Here is a 19,805-nt window from a genome sequence, read left to right on the forward strand (position 1 = left end):
AAGGGAGAAGCTGATAATTGAGAAGGGCAGGAGAATGGCTGCAGGGATTTCTGCTCAGCAGGTAGGAGGGGGCAGGAGATGCAGCCTGGGACTGTTCCCATCCCCCCAGCCTCTCACTGAATCCATTCTTTGGGCTCCTTATTCTCTGCATCCGCTCAGGCTCTTCTTCCTGCTTCTCCCCCTCATACAGCAGCAGCTCCTCCTGCTTAAGGAGCCTCTCAGTTTCTGCTTCCTGTGACTTCTTTACCTTCCCCCTCTGCCTCCTCCTCTCTCCTTTGCCTTTTTACACTGAGAGTTTGATGCTCCCAAGGGCTTGTCTGGGTAACTTTTTAGTTGCCTTTACAAACTGGAGATATGAATTTCTCCCCCCTCTCTCCTGTGAAACTTTGGGTTGCTCATAACTCATTATTTGTAGAAAATTTAGCTGGTGGAGGTGCTCTGGGTAGGGTAAAGTTTAGCTGGAGAGACTTGATGTTCAGTGCTACCTGGCTAAAGTTAATCTGGTTGGAGAAATCCCTGTCCTGTAGTAACCCAGATAACTTTTTCCTGGGTGTAGTTTGTTCTTTATTTATTTGCAGTCTCTTTCATGATTATTTTCCTTTGTAAGCATAAGCTTTATAGGTTAGGGAGGGAATTATGATCCAGGGCAACTGAAGTGGGGCAGGAGTCCTAGTGGAGGATCAGCAGGATCAGGTCTTGGGTGAGGGCTAGACCCAGCCATCCAGTGTTCCAGAAATCTTGACCTCTAACCTAGGAGAAGGCAGACTGGATGGCAGCGGTCACTGTACTGGCATTAGCTGATGTGAACAAGCTGAGGGAATCTAGCAGCCCTCAGGTACCCCCGGATGAGTGAGTCAGACTTGCCCTGGGATGGAGATCTCCTGCAGTACCTATCAGCAGCACATACAGACAGTGCCATCATCGTACAGACGCATGTTTTAAGCTGACGTTCTTTACTACCCAGCCTGTCCCCAAGCCCTTCCCAGCTTCCTCACATTCATCCCCCACCCCTCCATGCCCCAGCTCCAGCAGCCTCTCTCTGTCAGACTCCATCCTCCACCAGGCTTGATGCTGATCATTTCTCCCCAATGCCTCTAACCCAGGCTTAGGCTGCTGGCACTGCGCTGGTGATCTTCCTGCCACCACGCAGCCTCCTTCTTGCTAATTACCTTGCAAATTCTTTCCAGAGCTTCCACCTCTGCTGGAAGAAGTCTTCCTACATTCAGGCCGATACAGTAAGGGCGCGTAAGAAAGTGCGGCAGTGCCGGGCACCTGCTCATTTACCACGCACACAGTTCGGATCACATACCGCTCGATACAGTATTTAAATGGCATGCAAATGCAAGCCGCGTCCAAAGCGCGTCCATGAAGCGCAATCCATTTTACTCTATAGAGCGCTATAAAGGATCCTGGGTGCGCTGGTACCTGACATTTCAAATGACATTTGAAATGATATGTACTAGGAAGTGGATGGTTCTCCTACGCTCGGGCATCGGGGATTGCCAGTCCTCTCTCCCCCTCTCCCGAAGCAAGGCGCAGGGCGAAAATCGACTCAACATGTTATTAAAGCAAATAGAAATTGTAACAAAAGTAAACTTACTGCATGCTTCCAGCAGCCTCAGTCCTCTCTCCCTCCCTCCCGAGGCAAAAGGAGGTGCTAGGGACACTAGTGCGTCCCTAGCGCCTCCTTTTTGACAGGAGCGGTGGCTGTCAGCGGGTTTGACAGCCGACGATCAATTTTGCCGGCAGCTGTTCTCGAGCCCGCTGACAGCCACGGGCTCGGAAACTGGACGCCGGCAAAATTGAGTGTCCGGTTTTTGGCCTGACAGCCGCGGGCCGACTTCAAATTTCTTTTAAAATTTTTTTACCCTTCAGGACCTCCGACTTAATATCGCCATGATATTAAAGTCGCAGGGTGCACAGAAAAGCAGTTTTTACTGCTTTTCTGTGCAGTTTTCTGGTGCCCGAAGAAATTAGCGCCTACCTTTGGATAGGCGCTAATTTCTGAAAGCAAAATGTGCGGCTTGGCTGCACATTTTGCTTTCTGAATCGCGCGGGAATACCTAATAGGGCCATCAACATGCATTTGCATGTTGAGGCGCTATTAGGTTCGGCGGGTTGGACGCGCGTTTTCCGCCCCTTACTGTATAAGGGGTAAGGGAAAACGCGCGTCTAATGACGGGTTAACAGTGCGCTCCGTCGGAGCGCACTGTACTGTATCAGCCCGTAAGTGTTTAAATTTTGATTAATTAGCCTACTATTTAGTTTGCTATGTTACATTGTTTCATAATATAAATAATTATTTATTTCCTTTCTTCTTTGGAAATGCAAATAAGTTTAATGATTATTTGCTAACTACTGTAAACCGATTTGATATGCTTGCATGAAAAGTCAGTATATAAGACTTATTAAAATAAAATAAATAAATACATCTGCTGCAGGTATTTCTGCATATTCCCATTCGCAGGGAACATCAGTGGTTCTTGAAGTTGCCATTCTAGGACGTTATGATCAGTGACAGGCCTTGTTTTTTGGACTGGCCTTGGCACCCAGATTCTCTAAGGTCATGGTGCTAGCAGTGTCCTTAGCAAAAACGGCATCCTGGTTCACCTATATCTGGGTGATTGGTTGATTCAGGCCAGAAGCATGGGAGAGAGTCACTTGGCTTCTTGCAAGTTAGTCTCTGCTACAAGAAGGCTGGGTGGTGAACTTGGCTGAAAGTGGTTAACAGCCTTCTCAGACATTGGAGTAGCCCGATATTTGTTGTGATACGAAGCCGGGCAGAGTATTTCTGCCAAAGAGTCGTATTAGAAGTCAATTGCTCGAGTTTAAACCCAGAAAAGCGCCTTTCGTCCAACAGAGTGCTTTTTGTTTCTTCAGAATCTGGGTTTGATGGCAGCCACCTTTGAGGTTGTCCCCTGGGTGAGAGAGCACTTGAGGCCTCTTCAAAGCACGTTGCTTTCTGGTGGAGTCTGCAGTCTCAGGACTGCATGGTGAGGCTTCGCTTTCCATCTGAAGGAGGGATATTCCTGTGAAACGCTAGAAGGGTTAGTGCTAATGACAGATGCAAGCCTTCAAGGTTGGGGGGCTCACTGTCAGGAGTTGCGGGTGCAAGGTCGCTGGAACACCGAGGATCATCAGTGGAGCATCAATAGTTTGGAAGCTCGTGCAGTTCGACTGCCATGCCAAATGTCCTTCGAGTGTTTAGAGACTCATGCGGGCAGCATAATTTCGGACAATGTGGCAACTGTGGATTTCATTCATTATCAGTCTAGAACCAAACCTCACAATTGACAGAGGAGATAGATGTTGCTCTGCCATAGCATGAGCACATCTTTTAGAAATATTAGCCTGCCAGATTACTGGAAAGGGCAATGTAAGGGCCGTCTTGCTCAGGGTTCCAAAGTTCTTTAGACGAAGAAGGGATCTGAAAGTTGTTGGATCGATGCTCTTATTCAGGCATGACTGCGGGACAGTTTTCACATCATGGCCAATAATGGGCATGATTGTTTGAAAGATTGCGATAGAAACCCTGCTTCTGGTGGCAACGGATTTGGCCCGATAGCTGTGGTATGCTGATCTGCAGTGGCTGCTGGTGGGCAGGCCTCTTAGGCTACCTCCCGGGAAGGATGTATGGCTGTAGGGACCCATTCTACATGACAATCTGCGTCGATTTTCTCTTACACTTTGGCCCTTGAGAAGACTCAGGTTATTGAGTTAATCAGTTAAAATTAAAAAGTTAATCAGTTAAAATTAAAATCAGGTTATTGAGTTATCAGTTAAAATTAGCAATTCTCAAACCTCTACTGAAAAAACCGAACGCCTCACCGATGGACCCAGCTAACTTCCGGCCCATCGCAAACCTACCCCTGATAGCCAAACTGATGGAAAAAGCGGTCAATAAGCAACTATCAGAATACCTCGAAGAACACAACATACTAAACACCGAGTCACTTCTGCTTTCTCTCACAGACACCATCCTATTAAACCTAGAGAAAAAACAATCATACCTACTGATACTTTTAGACTTATCCTCAGCTTTTGATACTGTAAATCACACAATACTCATAGACCAACTATCAAACATAGGCATCAAAGGTACAGCACTCAGCTGGTTTAAATCCTTCTTGAGCAACAGGTTCTACAAAGTCAGGATAAACAACAAGGAATCTCAGCCGGTCCTTTCAGACCAAGGTGTACCTCAAGGCTCCTCACTCTCACCAACTCTCTTCAATATCTACCTCCTCCCTCTCTGCCAACTACTCTCCAACCTCAAGCTCACCTACTACCTCTTTGCGGATGACATACAGATTCTCATCCCAATTACTGATTCACTCCAAAGAACATCATCCACTGGAAGGACTGCCTACAATCAATCAAGCACCTACTTTCCAGCCTCAACCTAGTCCTGAATGCCAACAAAACAGAGATGCTACTTATTTCCCATAACTCTCGGATCAACACTGCAATTCCTACGCTATCCACCACCTCAAACACGGATTTCGCCCCAGATGTCAGAGACCTAGGAACCTGGCTGGACAACCAACTAAACCGAAAAAAAATTATAAACACCACCACTAAAGACTGCTTTTATAAATTACAAGTCCTTAAAAAGCTAAAACTTCTCCTTCACTTTAACGACTTTCGCCTAGTTCTACAATCCATCATCTTAACAAAACTCGACTACTGCAACTCCATCTTACTCGGACATCCCCACTAATAGCATCTTAACAAAACTCGACTACTGCAACTCCATCTTACTCAGACTCCCCATTAATAGCATCAAACCCCTACAGATGGTTCAGAACGCCGCTGTCAGAATTCTCACAAACACCAATAAAAGAGATCATATTGCCCCCTATTCTCCGCAATCTACACTGGCTACCCATCAAATACAGGATCCTTTTCAAAACCCTCACCACAAAGCGATACACAACATTGCGCCCATCACATTAAAGACACAACTTCGAGCACACACATCTTCTAGACCCATCAGAAGCGCCTGTAAAGGCTCACTTTAATCACCTCCAGCAAAGTCACTATTAAGAAAGAGAGCACTATCAACTGCAGGTCCTCACCAATGGAACTCACTTCCCCGAGACCTACGCCTTGAACCTAGCCTACCGCAATTTAAAAAAACCCCCAAAAACCTGGCTCTTCAGCCAAGCGTTCCCAGACACGTAATGTAACCAGGTTGTCTAAATTTGATATATAATCATTCAAGCCCTCTAATGCCAACTCTTGACAGGCGGTACCTCCCCCTCCCCCCCTTGCCGTCCGCCTATTCATCTCTCCTTCCTCCCCCCCCCCCCCCCCATCTACCTGGCTTCCCATTCCCCCCAACCCCTTTGTTCAATTATCTACAAGTTAAACCTCTAGCGAGCTTCTTTTCAATCTCAAAAAAAAAAAAAAGTACTTAAGCATGCACCTACAACCCTAGGCAATCTTCGGCCTAATTATTAATTGTTATCAATGTAATCATCATTATTATTGTTTTATTTTGAGACCCACTGTTAAATCGTTATATGTATAGTTTTTGGAGACTCATGGCATACTGTTTCATGTTCATACTTATGTTAATTGCCTTGTTTTATGTAAAAAGCCCTGGTCAGGTAAGTCCCGGGCGAGCTGCCGTTCTTTGTAAACCGGATTGATTTGTATCTCATACAGGAATTTCGGTATATAAAAATTAAAAATAAATCATAAATAAATAAATATTGAAGCATGGTGATTCTGCTGCAGTGCTTTCACGTTGCATCAGGCTAAAATAAAAAAAAATTGTATATTTCTATATCTCGGGCTTATGTTAGAGTTGGGTGAGTTTTTGAGGCCTTGTGTGAGGAGCGAGGTTCTCAGCCTCTCAAAGTGGAAATTTGATTAATTTTGGAATTTTTCAGGACAGATTGCTTAAAGGCTTGGCTCTTTACTCCTTGAAGGTTCAAGTGGCAGCACTCACCTGTGATAGGAGGCGAGTTCTTGGTGGGTTTTTGTCTCCCCGTCCGGATGTTTCTCGGTTCGTGAAGGAAGTTACCCTTACCCCTGCGTTAGAGGCAGGGGTAAGGGTAGGCGGCAAACTTTCCCCCAGCCCCCGCTCACCTGCCCTGGCTGCGTCCATGGGTGCCGGTCTCCGGGGCAGCCCCAATCCTCTCTACCCTCCTCCCGAAGCAACTTTAACCAAAAGAAAACCTAAAATCCCTTCCTCCCGAAGCAAGGCGCAGGGCGAAAAGCGACACGACATGTAAAGTGTAACCAAAGTTAAATTACTTTCCTTGCAGCCCTCTCTGCCCTCCTCCGCAGACGCGCACCGTGGTTCCCCTGCCTCCCGGGGGCAGCCGGCGGCGAAAGCGGCCCCGCCGGCGAAGATGGATGCCCGGCGGCGAAAGCTGCCCCCGCCGGCGAAGATGGATGCCCGTAGTGCACGGGCGCTCAAGCCAGCATGAGCATGAACGGGCGTGCGTGACATCACTGCGTACATTCATACGCTTTCGCTGGCTTGAGCGCCCGTGCACTACGGGCATCCATCTTCGCCGGCGGGGCCGCTTTCGCTGCCGGCTACCCCCGGGAGGCAGGGGAGCCGCGGTGCGCGTCTCCAGAGGAGAGCAGAGAGGGCTGCAAGAAAAGTAAGTTAACTTTGGTTACACTTTACATGTCGAGTCGCTTTTCGCCCTGCGCCTTGCTTCGGGAGGAGGGGATTTTAGGTTTTCTTTTGGTTAAAGTTGGGATCCACTTCCTGGTACCTGTCATTTCAAATGTCATTTGAAATGACAGGTACCAGCGCACCCAGGATACTGTATAGGCGCTTTATAGTGCCTATACAGTTACATGGATTGCGCTTCATGGACGCGCGTTGGACGCGGCTTGCATTTGCATGCCATTTAAATACAGTATCGAGCGGTAGGTGATATAGACTGTGCATGCGGCAAACGCGAGTGCGCCCGGCACTAACGCACCTCTTTCTACCGCTCCTTACTGTATCGGCCTGTATGTGATAAAATTCAAATAAAATAAAATTTCCTTTCCTCTAAGGAAGGCAGGCTGATCCACAATCCACCCTCAGCTGCCATCTTGCTTTCAGTTTGTCTTCTAGGTACGGACGAAGCTGAGTATTATATCTGTTACTCCTTTCAGGATTGGTAAGTGTCATCACCAGCTCCTTAGCTTAGTAAATGTTAGCTCAGAGTTCTCAATTGGTTGGAAGTATGAGCAGTTTGTCCACAGTTTGGCTTTTCCAGAGAATACTTGCGGGCTGATGTCGGGACAGGCCTATATGTCCTTCACATCAGCTTTTACTCTGTCTCCACCTGCTGGTAGAGGTGCATAACCCATTTGTGTGGATTGACCTGCCTGAATGCAGAAGAAAGGAAATTATCAGGTAAGTATTAATTTCTCCTTTCCTTTTCCCTGCAGATAAGGAAACCAGATTTGGGGCATGATCCCTATATGCCCATGGTTTACAACACCCCTGAATACAGAATTCGTACATCACAATGGGAGATATGTCACTGCCCAGGACACCAAACTCTTCCTGACCTGTTAGGATTTAGCACAGTGAGTCCTCCTGATGGAATAGAACCAGATGTTCCTGATGTTCTGGATAATGCTCTTATAGCTTCCTTTTTATTATAATGTGATTTATCCACACAATGACATTTCATATTCTGTGTCTCTGGTATTAGAGAATATTTTTCAGTTTGATTTGAAAACCCTGGGGTCTATGGAGGAAACTGATTCTAGGGGCAACACAGAGAACAAATCTGGCATTTCCTGGGGAAGAAGGTCCTGGTGCCCTCTTTTCAATGATAAAATGTTAGGAGAATAAATCCAGCTGAGATCTAATGCACCCTGAGCCCCTCCACGTGTCCCTGAGTGTTTCTGATTTGTGTTTCAGGTGCGGGTGACGTTTGAGGACATCGCTGTCTCTTTCTCCCAGGAGGAGTGGGGGTATTTAGATGAAGGGCAGAAGGAGCTTTACAGCGAGGTGATGAAGGAGAATTATGAGACCCTCATCTCCCTAGGTAAAAATTGCATTATCTGCATGTTTAGTGGACTCGAGGGCTGATTTACTGAAGGTCGTTTGTGACTTTCCTCCTGACTCCAGCTCCAGCATTGCTCTGTGTCTGAGCTGGCACCTGATATTGGTTGTTTATCTCTTTTCACGTGAGACCGGCCCCTTGTGAATCAGTCTAGGAATTTATCTCAGATGTCTTACATGAGGCACCTGCTGGGGAGCATCCACAAAGTTTCTCATGGGACTTAACTGAGCCCTCAGCAGGAGTTCCAGGACTACTGATCCCACCTGCCCGGTTACAGAACTGAATGGACCAAATTTTAAAAGCATTACTGGCACTAAAAGATGAATACGTGGCCGCACGTGAGCGACATTTATTTATTTATTTGAGTTTTTTTCTATACCGGCATTCGTGATAAGTATCACATCATGCCGGTTTACAATAAACAGGTGGGTGTGATAATAGGTTACAAGTGCTGAGCGAAAATAATTGCAGTTACAATAAAACTGGGAAATGTACAACTAGGAGCAGAGAAAAGTGATAGGAATTAAACAATACATTTACCAAACTTTAACAAAAAACATTTACAGAATTTATGGCAATTGCTGGGTTGTGTCATTTGCAATGTTATAATTTCATGAATGTTATGAATTTTGTAATTTCATCAATGTTATGATTTCATGAATGTTATGATTTCATGAATTTCATAAAGACATGAATTTCAAAAGCTGCTAATTACTTGCTTGTGCTAAAAAAGGGGCGGGGCCAGCAGTGCAGTGTGTAAATCCGGCAGCCGCTGCTCGTGGCGCACTGTTAGCTGCGTCTATTTCCTGCTGCTCCTGATGAGGTGTAAATCTGCATAAATCACTTTATAGGACTAACACGATAGGGTGAGGGGTCTTGCTCAACTGGGGGGGAGTACAGGATGAAGAACTAGAAGGGTCTGGATGACCCCGAGAGAGACTGGGCAAACTGGTGGCTAATGGGTAAAACTGGGAATGGCTTTAGCCTGAGCATGTTTTAAAATCCTCTTCTATGTACGCGTTAAAGCAGACAAATTCTTAAGGAAGAAATGTGCTTTACATCTGCTCGAGTACACATGCTAGGCCTATTTTACATCATACCCACGTACTTGTGCAAGTGATTTAAAACTCCAGCGTAACTTTGCTCGCTCGCTCCCACGTGCACTTACGGTCGCGTGCATTCTTGTTTTACAATTAGCTGAATATGAACAACAGGATACAAGAGGCCTGAGCTTGCTTCATGACTGTCATTACCCCGTGACATACTTAGCCATGCACTGATATAATAGAGAGGTTTCAGCTTGTCTGCATACTTCTAACTGTCTCATGGCCATTTTTCCCTTCTCCCCTACCTACTGATCCATTCTCCTTCGTCTTCTTGACGCTAACCCTACCCAATCTCATTCCCCACTTCTGTCCATTGGGAACATCAGGTGCCTGTCAGCCTCCCATATTCTCCAGCTCCTTGGCTATTCTGTCTTCTGCCTTGTCCATTGCTTTACAAAGTTTTCTTCCTCTCATTAAGCCATCACCTCTCACCCTAAGAGTCTTTACTGTCATCAGACCTGCTCTTCCCTGGATATCAGTCTCAGTCCTGTCCCCCTGTGGTAACTCTCATCCAACCGCCACTCTCCTCCCTCTTCTCTCCCTCTCAGGTTTTATCTATGGAGTATCCGCTCTGTTCCCAGCAAGCTCGCCTACATTCCTGACCTCTTATCTCTCATTCTCTCCTTCTTCTGTGTTTATCCCGCTGTTATGTTTTATATTCTGTTAGTTTTCATCTCCAATACTTCCATGAGGTAATTCCAGGCATCCACCACACTTTCTGTGAACAAAAAATATCTCTTTATATTATTCCTAGTCCTCCCCCCTTGGAACTTTATATCATGACCTTTGCTCTACAAATTATTTTCCATTCAAAAGACGTTTACTTCTTGAGCATTATTACATTTCAGGTATGTAAGTGTCTCTATCGTATCTCCCCCTTTCTCCTCTCCTCTAGGTTATACATATTTAGGAGCTCATCTCATAAGGCTTTTGGTGCAAACCCCATTGTTAGAAGTTTTTCATGGTCACCAGTGGTTGGTCAGAAATGCGCAGTTCTATCACTGTGTGACACTGCCCGAGCAGTGATTATAGGATCAGAAACCCAGATCCATTTGCATGGTCACTAATGCATGATTAATGTCTTCTTCTATCACCAGCAAGTGATGAGGTCACACAGCACCTAAAGGAGGAGATTCAAGAAGAACATCCTATGGGAGAAGGACTGATCCCAAGAGAATCAGGAAATGTCTTTGAGAATTTTTCACAGGGGACTGAGAGGAGCAACACCAGGAATAGTCAGCAGGAGTCAGAGAAGAAGCAGAGAGACCCTGCAGGAGGCTCACAGGATGGAGTCACTGCATGTGAGATGGAGGTCAAAGTCATCCCTGAGCACCAGAGACATGTGAGCACAGAGAGACCCTTCCAGAGCAATAACAGTGATCAAAAGACTTCTGCCCTTCACCAGAAGGAGGGAAAAGGGAAGAAATCCTTTCTGTGTGACTCCTGTGGTAAAAGCTTTGGTAAAGAATCACATTTAATATTGCATCAGAAATCCCACCCACTCCAAACACTATTTCTATGCAATAAATGTGGGAAAAGCTTTAGTCAGAAGAAAAATCTAAAAGTGCACCTAAATATACATGAAACAGAGAAACCCTTTCCATGCAATATTTGGAGGAAAAATGTAATTAGTAAGTATAAGCTAAACTTACATCACAACATCTACACTGGAGAGAGACCATTTACAGATAGTAAGGGTGGGAAAAGCTTCATTAGCCAGAATATACTAATCTCGTACCAGAAAATCCACACCGGTGAGAGACCATTCTCGAGCACTAAAGGTAGAAATTGTTTTGTTAGGAACAAAAACCTCACACAACACCAGAAAATCCACACTGGAAACAAACCATTTACCTGCACGGAGTGTGGGAAAAGCTTCCGTCGTAAGGCTAAGTTAATGTTGCACCAGCGCATCCACACAGGAGAGAGACCATTCTCCTGTACTGAATGTGGAAAACGTTTCATTAGCAAATCATGCCTCTCCCAACACCAGAAAATCCACACCGATGAAAGACCATACCTGTGTATTGAATGTAATAAAAGCTTCCGTAGGAAGGGTGCCCTCACCAGACACATGAGTATCCACACAGGTGACAGACGATTCTCATGTAGTGAATGTAATAAAAGATTCACTGAGAAGAGTGCCCTCACAAGTCACATGAGAATCCACACAGATGACCAACTATTCTCTTGTACTGAATGTAATAAAAGATTCACTGTGAAGAGTGCCCTCATAAGTCACATAAGAATCCACACAGGGGAGCGACCATTCTCATGTAATAAATGTAATAAAAGCTTCTATATGAAGGGTACTCTTACAAAACACATGAGAATCCACCCAGGTGAGGGACTGTTATCATGTAGTGAATGTAATAAAAGATTCGCTGTGAAGGGTACCCTCACAAGTCATATGAGAATCCACACAGGTGAGCGACTATTCTCCTGTACTGAATGTAATAAAAGATTCACTAAGAAGGATGCCCTCACACGTCACATAAGAATCCACACAGGGGAGCGACCATTCTCATGTAGTGAATGTAATAAAAGATTCCCTGAGAAAAGGGTCCTCACCAGACACATGAGTATCCACACAGGTGACAGACGATTCTCATGTAGTAAATGTAATAAAAGATTCACTGAGAAGGGTGCCCTCACAAGTCACATGAGAACCCACACAGGTGACCAACTATTCTCCTGTACTGAATGTAATAAGAGATTCACTAAGAAGGGCGCCCTCACAAGTCACATAAGAATCCACACAGGGGAGCGACCATTCTCATGTAGTGAATGTAATAAAAGATTCACTAATAAGAGCGCCCTCATAAGTCACATAAGAATCCACACAGGGGAGCGACCATTCTCTTGTAGTGAATGTCATAAAAGATTCCTTGAGAACAGTACCCTCACTAAACACATGAGAATCCACACAGGGGAGCGCCCATTCTCCTGTACTGAATGTAATAAAAGATTCACTGGGAAGAGTAACCTCACAATTCACATGAGAATCCACACAGGGGAGCGACCATTCTCATGTAGGGAATGTAATAAAAGATTCCCTGAGAAGGGTGCCCTCACAATTCACATGAGAATCCACACAGGGGAGCGACCATTCTCATGTAATGAATGTAATAAAAGATTCCTTGAGAAGAGTGCCCTCACACGTCACATGAGAATCCACACAGGGGAGCGACCATTCTCATGTAGTGAATGTAATAAAAGATTCACTCAGAAGGGTGACCTCACAAGACACATGAGCATTCACACAGGGGAGCGACCATTCTCATAGAAAAGATAGAAATATAGAAATGACGGCAGAAAAAGAACAAACAGCCCATCCAGTCTTCCCAGCAAGCTCTCGCACTTATTTTCCCATAGTTATCTGTTTCACCGACCACCAAGTTCAGGGCCCTTGTTGGTAACTGCTTGATTCCAATTTCCTGCCAGCCCCTGCCATTGATGCAGAGAGTAATGAAGGTTTTCTCACACTCAGTACAAGACAATTGTCTCTCTGCTGTGGATTTTCTGGGGTGAGATTAGTATATAGTTATTAATGAAGGTTTTATCATGCTCAATACAATGGTCTCTCTCCTGTGTGGATTTTCTGGTGTGAGATTAGTATATAGTTATTAATGAAGTTTTCTCACACTCAGTACAAGACAATGGTCTCCTGTGCTCTGGAGAAGCAATAAGTAGTAAAATAAAAATTAGGGAAAGGTAGGTTAGGTTTAGGGGTGGGGAGGAGAGGAGTGGGGTACGGGGGGAAGTGTAGGTAGGGGGGTAGGGAATTCTCTCCCACTTTGCTCCTTAATAAACTGGGAGGGAACTGGGAGAAGGCCTGATAGTCGGATGTATATTACATACGGGTCGATACAGTAAGGCTGCGTTAGAAATAGTGCGGCAGTGCCGGGCGCACCCTCGTTTGCCCCACGCACTGTTCTGATCACATACCGCTCGATACTCTATTTAAATTGCTTGCAAATGCGTCTGCGAAGCGTTAGGGGAAGTGTTAGGCCCGCGCAACCGATTTTACTGTATAGGCACCAGGAAGTGGATCCCAACTTTAACCCATGAAAACCTAAAATCCCCTCCTCCCGAAGCGGCTCGACATGTGCCAACTTACCTTTTGTTGTTTTTCAGCCCTTTCAGCCTTCTCTGCCGTCCTCCAGAGGGGGGGCAGCCGGCAGTGCACGGTGTTCCCTTACCCACCCTCCCCACCCCCGTCCTGGTTCTCCTGGCTCTCGCTGATGTTCTAGCAGGTACTCCAGCTCGACTTCTGGCTGACAGCTACCCCCTCCTCCCCCCCCCCCCCCCCAAGACTGCTGAGTTACGGCCTTGAAACCGAAGCGAGGGTGCAGCCAAGGTGAAAAAAAAAGACGTCACGCCCGCCCGTCTCTGTGCTTTCACCGTCTATTTGGGCGCTCATGCCAATGAGGGGGGTAAGCTGTCAGCCAGAAGTCGAGCTGGAGTACCTGCAGGAGCATTGTTGAGAGCCAGGAGAACCGGGACCTGGGGGGGGGGGCCGCTTTCGCCGCTGGCTGCCCCCCCTCCGGAGGACGGCAGAGAAGGTTGAAGGGGCTGAAAGCAACAAAAAATAAGTTGATAACATGTCGAGTAGCTTGGGGAGGAGGGGATTTTAGGTTTTTAGGTTTCCTTTTTGGGGGAAAGTTTGCTGTCTACCCTTACCGCTGCCTCTAACGCAGGGGTAGGGGTAGGCGGTAAATTAGCAGGTTAAACGCGCGGCTAAACTCCAGGTTAAAAAGGCGATAGTCGGAGTGCGCGTTACTGTATGGGAGGGAATAGCTAATTCGATGGTTTACATCTCATATACATGCCGCGTGCGGAAGGGGTTACCCGGGGATTTAAAGAGGCGGTGAGGATGGGTTAAAGGGGATAGTGTATCGCAGGAAGGACTAACGCGGCCGGAAAGTGAGTAGAAAGCGGGTTAGGAGCGGGGTAACCGCGGCCCCACTTTACTGTATCGGCCTGATAGTTTGGCCTCCTGTGCATGCCACCCGCACAATGCGCATGTTTTAAAATTGTTACGTCCATGTGCACGCACCAGGAATCACATGCACATGGATGGCCATGTGCTGCTTTGAAAATCTACTCCTAAACGTATGTTTAACATGGAAATTTACCCACATTCAGGTCATGTAAATGGTTTGTAGTGGGGCAAATGGATTTTCATGTCTGTTTTGAGAAATGATGCTTCGAAATAAAGGACCTTCCATTTTAATGCATGAGAATGTCCTCTGCTATGTGTGAATTTTCATGGGTTTTGTGAGATCACCCTTCAGTGTGAAGCTTTTACTACATTTAGTACATGAGAATGTACTGAGGCAACTCCAACATTACTCTCTGCATCAACGGTACTGATGCAACTCCAACATTACTCTCTGCATCAACGGTGCTGATGCAACTCCAACATTACTCTCTGCATCAACGGTGCTGATGTAACTCCAACATTACTCTCTGCATCAACGGTACTGTTGCAACTTCAACATTACTCTCTGCACCAACGGTGCTGATGCAACTCCAACATTACTCTCTGCATCAACGGTACTGATGCAACTCCAGCATTACTCTCTGCATCAATGGTACTGATGCAACCCCAACATTACTCTCTGCATCGATGGTACTGATGCAACCCCAACATTACTCTCTGCATCAAAGGTACTGATGCAACCCCAACATTACTCTCTGCATCAACGGTACTGATGCAAATCCATTGTCTTGAATCGAGTGTGAGAAAACCTTCATTAATAACTATATACTAATCTCACACCAGAAAATCCACACAGGAGAGAGACATCTTGTACTGAGTGTGAGCAAACCTTCATTAATAACTATATACTAATCTCACACCAGAAAATCCACACAGGAGAGAGACATCTTGTACTGAGTGTGAGAAAACCTTCATTAATAACTATATACTAATCTCACACCAGAAAATCCACACAGGAGAGAGACATCTTGTACTGAGTGTGAGAAAACCTTCATTAATAACTATATACTAATCTCACACCAGAAAATCCACACAGGAGAGAGACATCTTGTACTGAGTGTGAGAAAACCTTCATTAATAACTATATACTAATCTCACACCAGAAAATCCACACAGGAGAGAGACATCTTGTACTGAGTGTGAGAAAACCTTCATTAATAACTTTATTTATTTATTTACAACTTTTTTATACCGACATTCATGGAAAAATACGTTACGTCCATGTGCACATTCATGGAAACATTCATGGAAAAATTTATTGATCTACGTTCTTTTGTTCAATAATTTGTTGATTGTTTAATGTTACGCTGCACGTTCTCTGTTCAATACTTTGTCTATTGTTTAATGTAACGCCTTACCGGCGACAGTTTTGTTATATGGAAACCGACTTGATTTGATATGTATATCGAGAATGTCGGTATATAAAAACCCTAAATAAATAAATAAATAAATAAATAAATAAATATACATATCACATTGGTTTACAGCGAAACAAATTATTGGAATAACATTACATAGAACAGGGGTTACATCGAACTGGGACCCGAGATATTAAATACAAACTGCTAACAAATAATTTAAATAACGTACAAGCGTGAAATAGGACTGAACTGAACACTACCTTCTCTGATGACTCAGAGATACTTCAATGGCACCTCTTACTACACCAGAAAGTCCACACTGGAGTCCTGAGTGGAGGAAAACCTTCCTTGCTAAGTTTACATTAATCTCGCACAGGAAAGTTTAAACAGAAGAGAGACCTTTTTCATATAATGAGTGTAATAAAACATTCTCACAGAAGACACATGAAAATCCACACAGAGGAGACATGATATCATCCCAAATAAACCCTGGCATACAAATGAGGTTCATTCTGATCAAGGTCTGCACAAACAAACTCATATGGAGACCCTGCCCTGAGAGAGACCATTCTCATGAAATAAATGTAGAAGATGCTTCATTAGGAACGCTCGCCTCTCTTCACGCCTGAAAATGCACACAGGTGACACGTGATGACATTTAACAAATGATGCAAAGACCAAGAAAATGTGCCAAAACGAAACAGAAATTGTTTGAATTATACTGAGTGCCAGGTGACTGATGCATGGAGGCGCTCCCTGTGCATAGAACTCCCCATGGACTCCAGCAGGAAATTCCCTTTCACACAATGCGAGTGCTAAGAGGGCATTAGCAGTGAATTGGAGAGACTAATATCAGACTCAGCCAGGGCCCCTTTCACCCAGCAGTCTCCTCCATCTCTCCTGCCCCATTAATCTGATGCTGCTGCAGCTTTACTCCTTGTTGGCTGATGGGAGGGCAGTTGCATGCTGCCTCCTCGCTCTGGCCCATGCTGACCAATGCACTCACATCTCTACCTTCTTCCAGCCCTCGCAGGACCATGCAAGAGCAGTAGGGATGTGAATCGATTTTGAACGATTAAAATTATCGTCAGATAATTTTAAAATCGTCCTAAATCGTTAGAGTGCACGATACAATACAAATGCCCCCGATTTATCGTCATGGGCATTTGTATTGTATCGTTAAATAGGGCACGGGAATTATTTGGGGGAGGGTGGGAAAACCGGCACACCAAAACAACCCCTAAACCCACCCCGACCCTTTAAAACCCTCCCGAAACCCCCCCCCCCAAATGTTAAATTACTTGGTGGTCCAGTGGAGGGGGGTCCCGGCGCGCTCTCCCGCTCTTGGGCCATCGGCGCCATTTTGGCTGCCACTAATTAAAATGGCGCCGATGGCCCGATAAAAAAAAAACCCCACCTGACCCGTTAAATCGACCCCCCTTAGCCTCCCCCACCCTCCCGACCCTTTTTTTTAGGGAGGCCCGCGCTGCTAAAAAAAACAACCATCTTTATGGCGCCGGCCATCCAGTGTTCCTACCATGTGACAGGGGCCGGCCAATGGCACGGATATCCTGTCACATGGTAAGGGCAAAGGGGCATCGGCGCCATTTTTTTTTAGAACAGCTGATGCCTGGGAACGGGAAATCTCTCCCTGAGGCCCCCCTGGATCTCTCCTCTCCCCGAGGCCCCCCTGGATCTCTCCCCGAGGCCCCCCTGCACCACCAGGTAATTTTAAAAGGTTTTGGGGGGGTCGGGAGGGTGGGTTCGATTTAAAGGGTCGGGTGGGTTGGTTTTTTTTAGCGGCGCGGGCCTCCCTAAAAAAAAAATTAGCGATGTGAATTGGAATCGGAAACGATTCCAATTCACATATCTTAACGATCAGATTCCCCCCCCCCCCCCCCCCCCCGGCCGAATCTGATCGTTAAGATGATCTGGCACACGATTCACATCTCTAAAACAGACATTAACATATGCCACTCTTAAAACTTATTATATTGTGCTTTCATGTATGTGTTCGTCAAATAGAGAAACATGAAGGAACTGAAGATAAGCTATGTATGGAAAGGCTGATGTAAGTACTTACAAATTCAAGATCTAATCGACCATGAATAGAGAGAGTCGACGGTACCAGATATATATTTTTTTCCTCCTAAACAAGGCTTTCAAATAGGAAGAGGCCTGATGAGATACTTCTAAATAAATTCAAAATGATAAAGACATTTTCTCAAGATCATATTAAAGCTTCTATTACTCAGCTGCTAGAATTTTGACTGGGAAAAAAAAAGAATGACCACATTACATGAACACTCGCCGAATTACACTGGCTTTTAATTGAACAAAGAATTCAATATAAGGCTTTATGCATAATTCACAAACTAATCCACGATGAAAAAGCTGACTGGCTTAACACTGCACTGCGCGTACACGTCCCACAAAGAAACCGGAGATCTGCTAATAAGGCTCTACTAACTGTCCCCTCTGTCAAATCAGCACGCCTCACGCAGGTAAGGGAAAGAGCACTATCACTGGCTGACCCCGTGCTATGGAACACCATGCCACTCGAAATAAGGCTGCAGAGAATTTGAAAATATTTAAAACCAATCTGAAAACCTGGCTCTTTAAAGAATCTTTTTATAAAGATAAAGAAAAGGAGAAAAACAGTTGATTGATAAGGACACACCAAACTAGAAGTTGTTACTTGTAACCTACAAATGCATATTAATGTTAAATTCAAACCGCCTAATATGTTCCCAACAGACAAGCTTAACTTACACACATAGTCTATATTGTAATGAATTGTTACCGTGCTATGATGGCACATGACTAATTTGTAATCTATACCACTCATATTTTCATTATCGTGCCTTGCTGTAAACCATTGTGATGGTTATCTAACTTAACGACGGTATAGAGGAGTTTTTAAATAAATAAATAAAATCAACCTATGTTTTTACAGTTTATAGAGTTATGCAATATAATATTATCCGCATTGCAAAGAGCACTCATTGCAAGGGGAGGAAAGAAGTAGCAGTGCCCAGAAAGGGAACACCGAAGGGGTGAGTGATGAATTAAAATAATAATAATAATCAAAGTATTCTTAAAGGAGAGACATTAGCAGCAGTGGGATTTAAACCCATGTCTCCAAAGGAGACTGGAGCCTAAATCCAGTGCCTTAGACCGCTCGGCCATGCTACCCAAAAGTTTAATGCAGGTGACCAATGGAATGCCTGATACGTTGGATGAGACACTGCAATGTCATGCGGAAAACCGTAGGGCAGTGGTTCTCAACCTTTCTAATGCCGTGACCCCGAAATACAGTTCCTCATGTTGCGGCGACCCGCCCTCGCAGGGCGAGGGCGGGGCGAGGGCGGGGTGAGGGTGGGGTTTTGGTCACATGGGGGCGGGGTTATGGATGGGGTTGGATTTTAGTGCATACTTATTTATTATGACATTTATAAACAGAACCACCATTCCTCATAAAACAATAAAATTAAGAAACATAAAGCATCAGTTATAATAGTAAAACCATACTAATAAAAGAATATTTTAAAATTACTGATAAATAGAATTTCTATTAATTAAAATCATATACATTTTTATAATTTCCCACACACCAATAATATTTCAAAACAGCACATATATCAAATAACACACAATAATTAAAACTAATAAGGATTTTAAAAAGCCCCTGCTGTCCATACATGGGAGCTCTTGATTTCCAGTCACCCTGATATTGTCGAGGATTAGGAGGTTATCCTCTCTCTCTCACACATACACTCACATGTCCATTCTCTCTCACACATACACTGTCACATACATACACATTCATGCTCTTATACCCACCATAACCTCTCACTCTCACAGACACTGATACACTCTCAGGGTGTAAGACACTCTCTCCCCCCCCCCCCCCCCCCCACTCACACACACTCTTACTCCCCTGGATTTTCTCATACACACTCATGCTCTCACTCTTACTGGCTCCCTCAGAGCCTCTCAGATAAAACTCTATGCAGCAGAAATAATGCTGAATGTTGAGAATTGTGTTATGCAGACTAATCTGGAAAATGCACTAATTTCTACATGAGTCATAATGAATCAGTCCTCAGCTGCAGCCTTCAATTGATTATCCTGGCTCCCTTTATGTTTGCCAAATACAGTTCATGTGTAACAGCAATCCTAATTCTCCACCAGATCAAGCTGATTTCACATCCCACTTCATACTTTGTCACCTCCAGCTGAGTCAAACAATTAATCTAATTACTGCCACTGCTGCCACGTGGCTATTGGGGAGGCACTG

General features: G+C 44.9%; 1 protein-coding gene and 1 non-coding gene across 3 annotated transcripts; one reads left to right on the top strand and one right to left on the bottom strand.

The window, feature by feature from the left end:
* Nucleotides 1–12,873, top strand: LOC115083735 (oocyte zinc finger protein XlCOF6-like). Of its 2 annotated transcripts, XM_029587730.1 has the most exons (3): nucleotides 1–61; nucleotides 7,408–8,015; nucleotides 10,237–12,873. In XM_029587730.1, the coding sequence occupies exons 2-3, from the start codon at nucleotides 7,982–7,984 to the stop codon at nucleotides 12,423–12,425; spliced, it is 2,223 nt and encodes a 740-aa protein (XP_029443590.1). In that variant the 5' UTR covers nucleotides 1–61; nucleotides 7,408–7,981; the 3' UTR covers nucleotides 12,426–12,873. The 2 variants fall into 2 exon arrangements, with proteins under 2 accessions (XP_029443590.1, XP_029443589.1); XM_029587729.1 differs by lacking the exons at nucleotides 1–61; nucleotides 7,408–8,015 and adding an exon at nucleotides 8,022–8,371.
* A 5,744-nt stretch (nucleotides 12,874–18,617) lies between these two features.
* TRNAL-UAG lies at nucleotides 18,618–18,700 on the bottom strand. Its single transcript has one exon. It is a non-coding gene; the product is annotated as a tRNA-Leu (tRNA).
* Nucleotides 18,701–19,805: the final 1,105 nt, after the last annotated feature.

This window comes from Rhinatrema bivittatum, chromosome 2 (genome assembly GCF_901001135.1).
Source record: "Rhinatrema bivittatum chromosome 2, aRhiBiv1.1, whole genome shotgun sequence".
NCBI classification, from domain to species: domain Eukaryota; kingdom Metazoa; phylum Chordata; class Amphibia; order Gymnophiona; family Rhinatrematidae; genus Rhinatrema; species Rhinatrema bivittatum.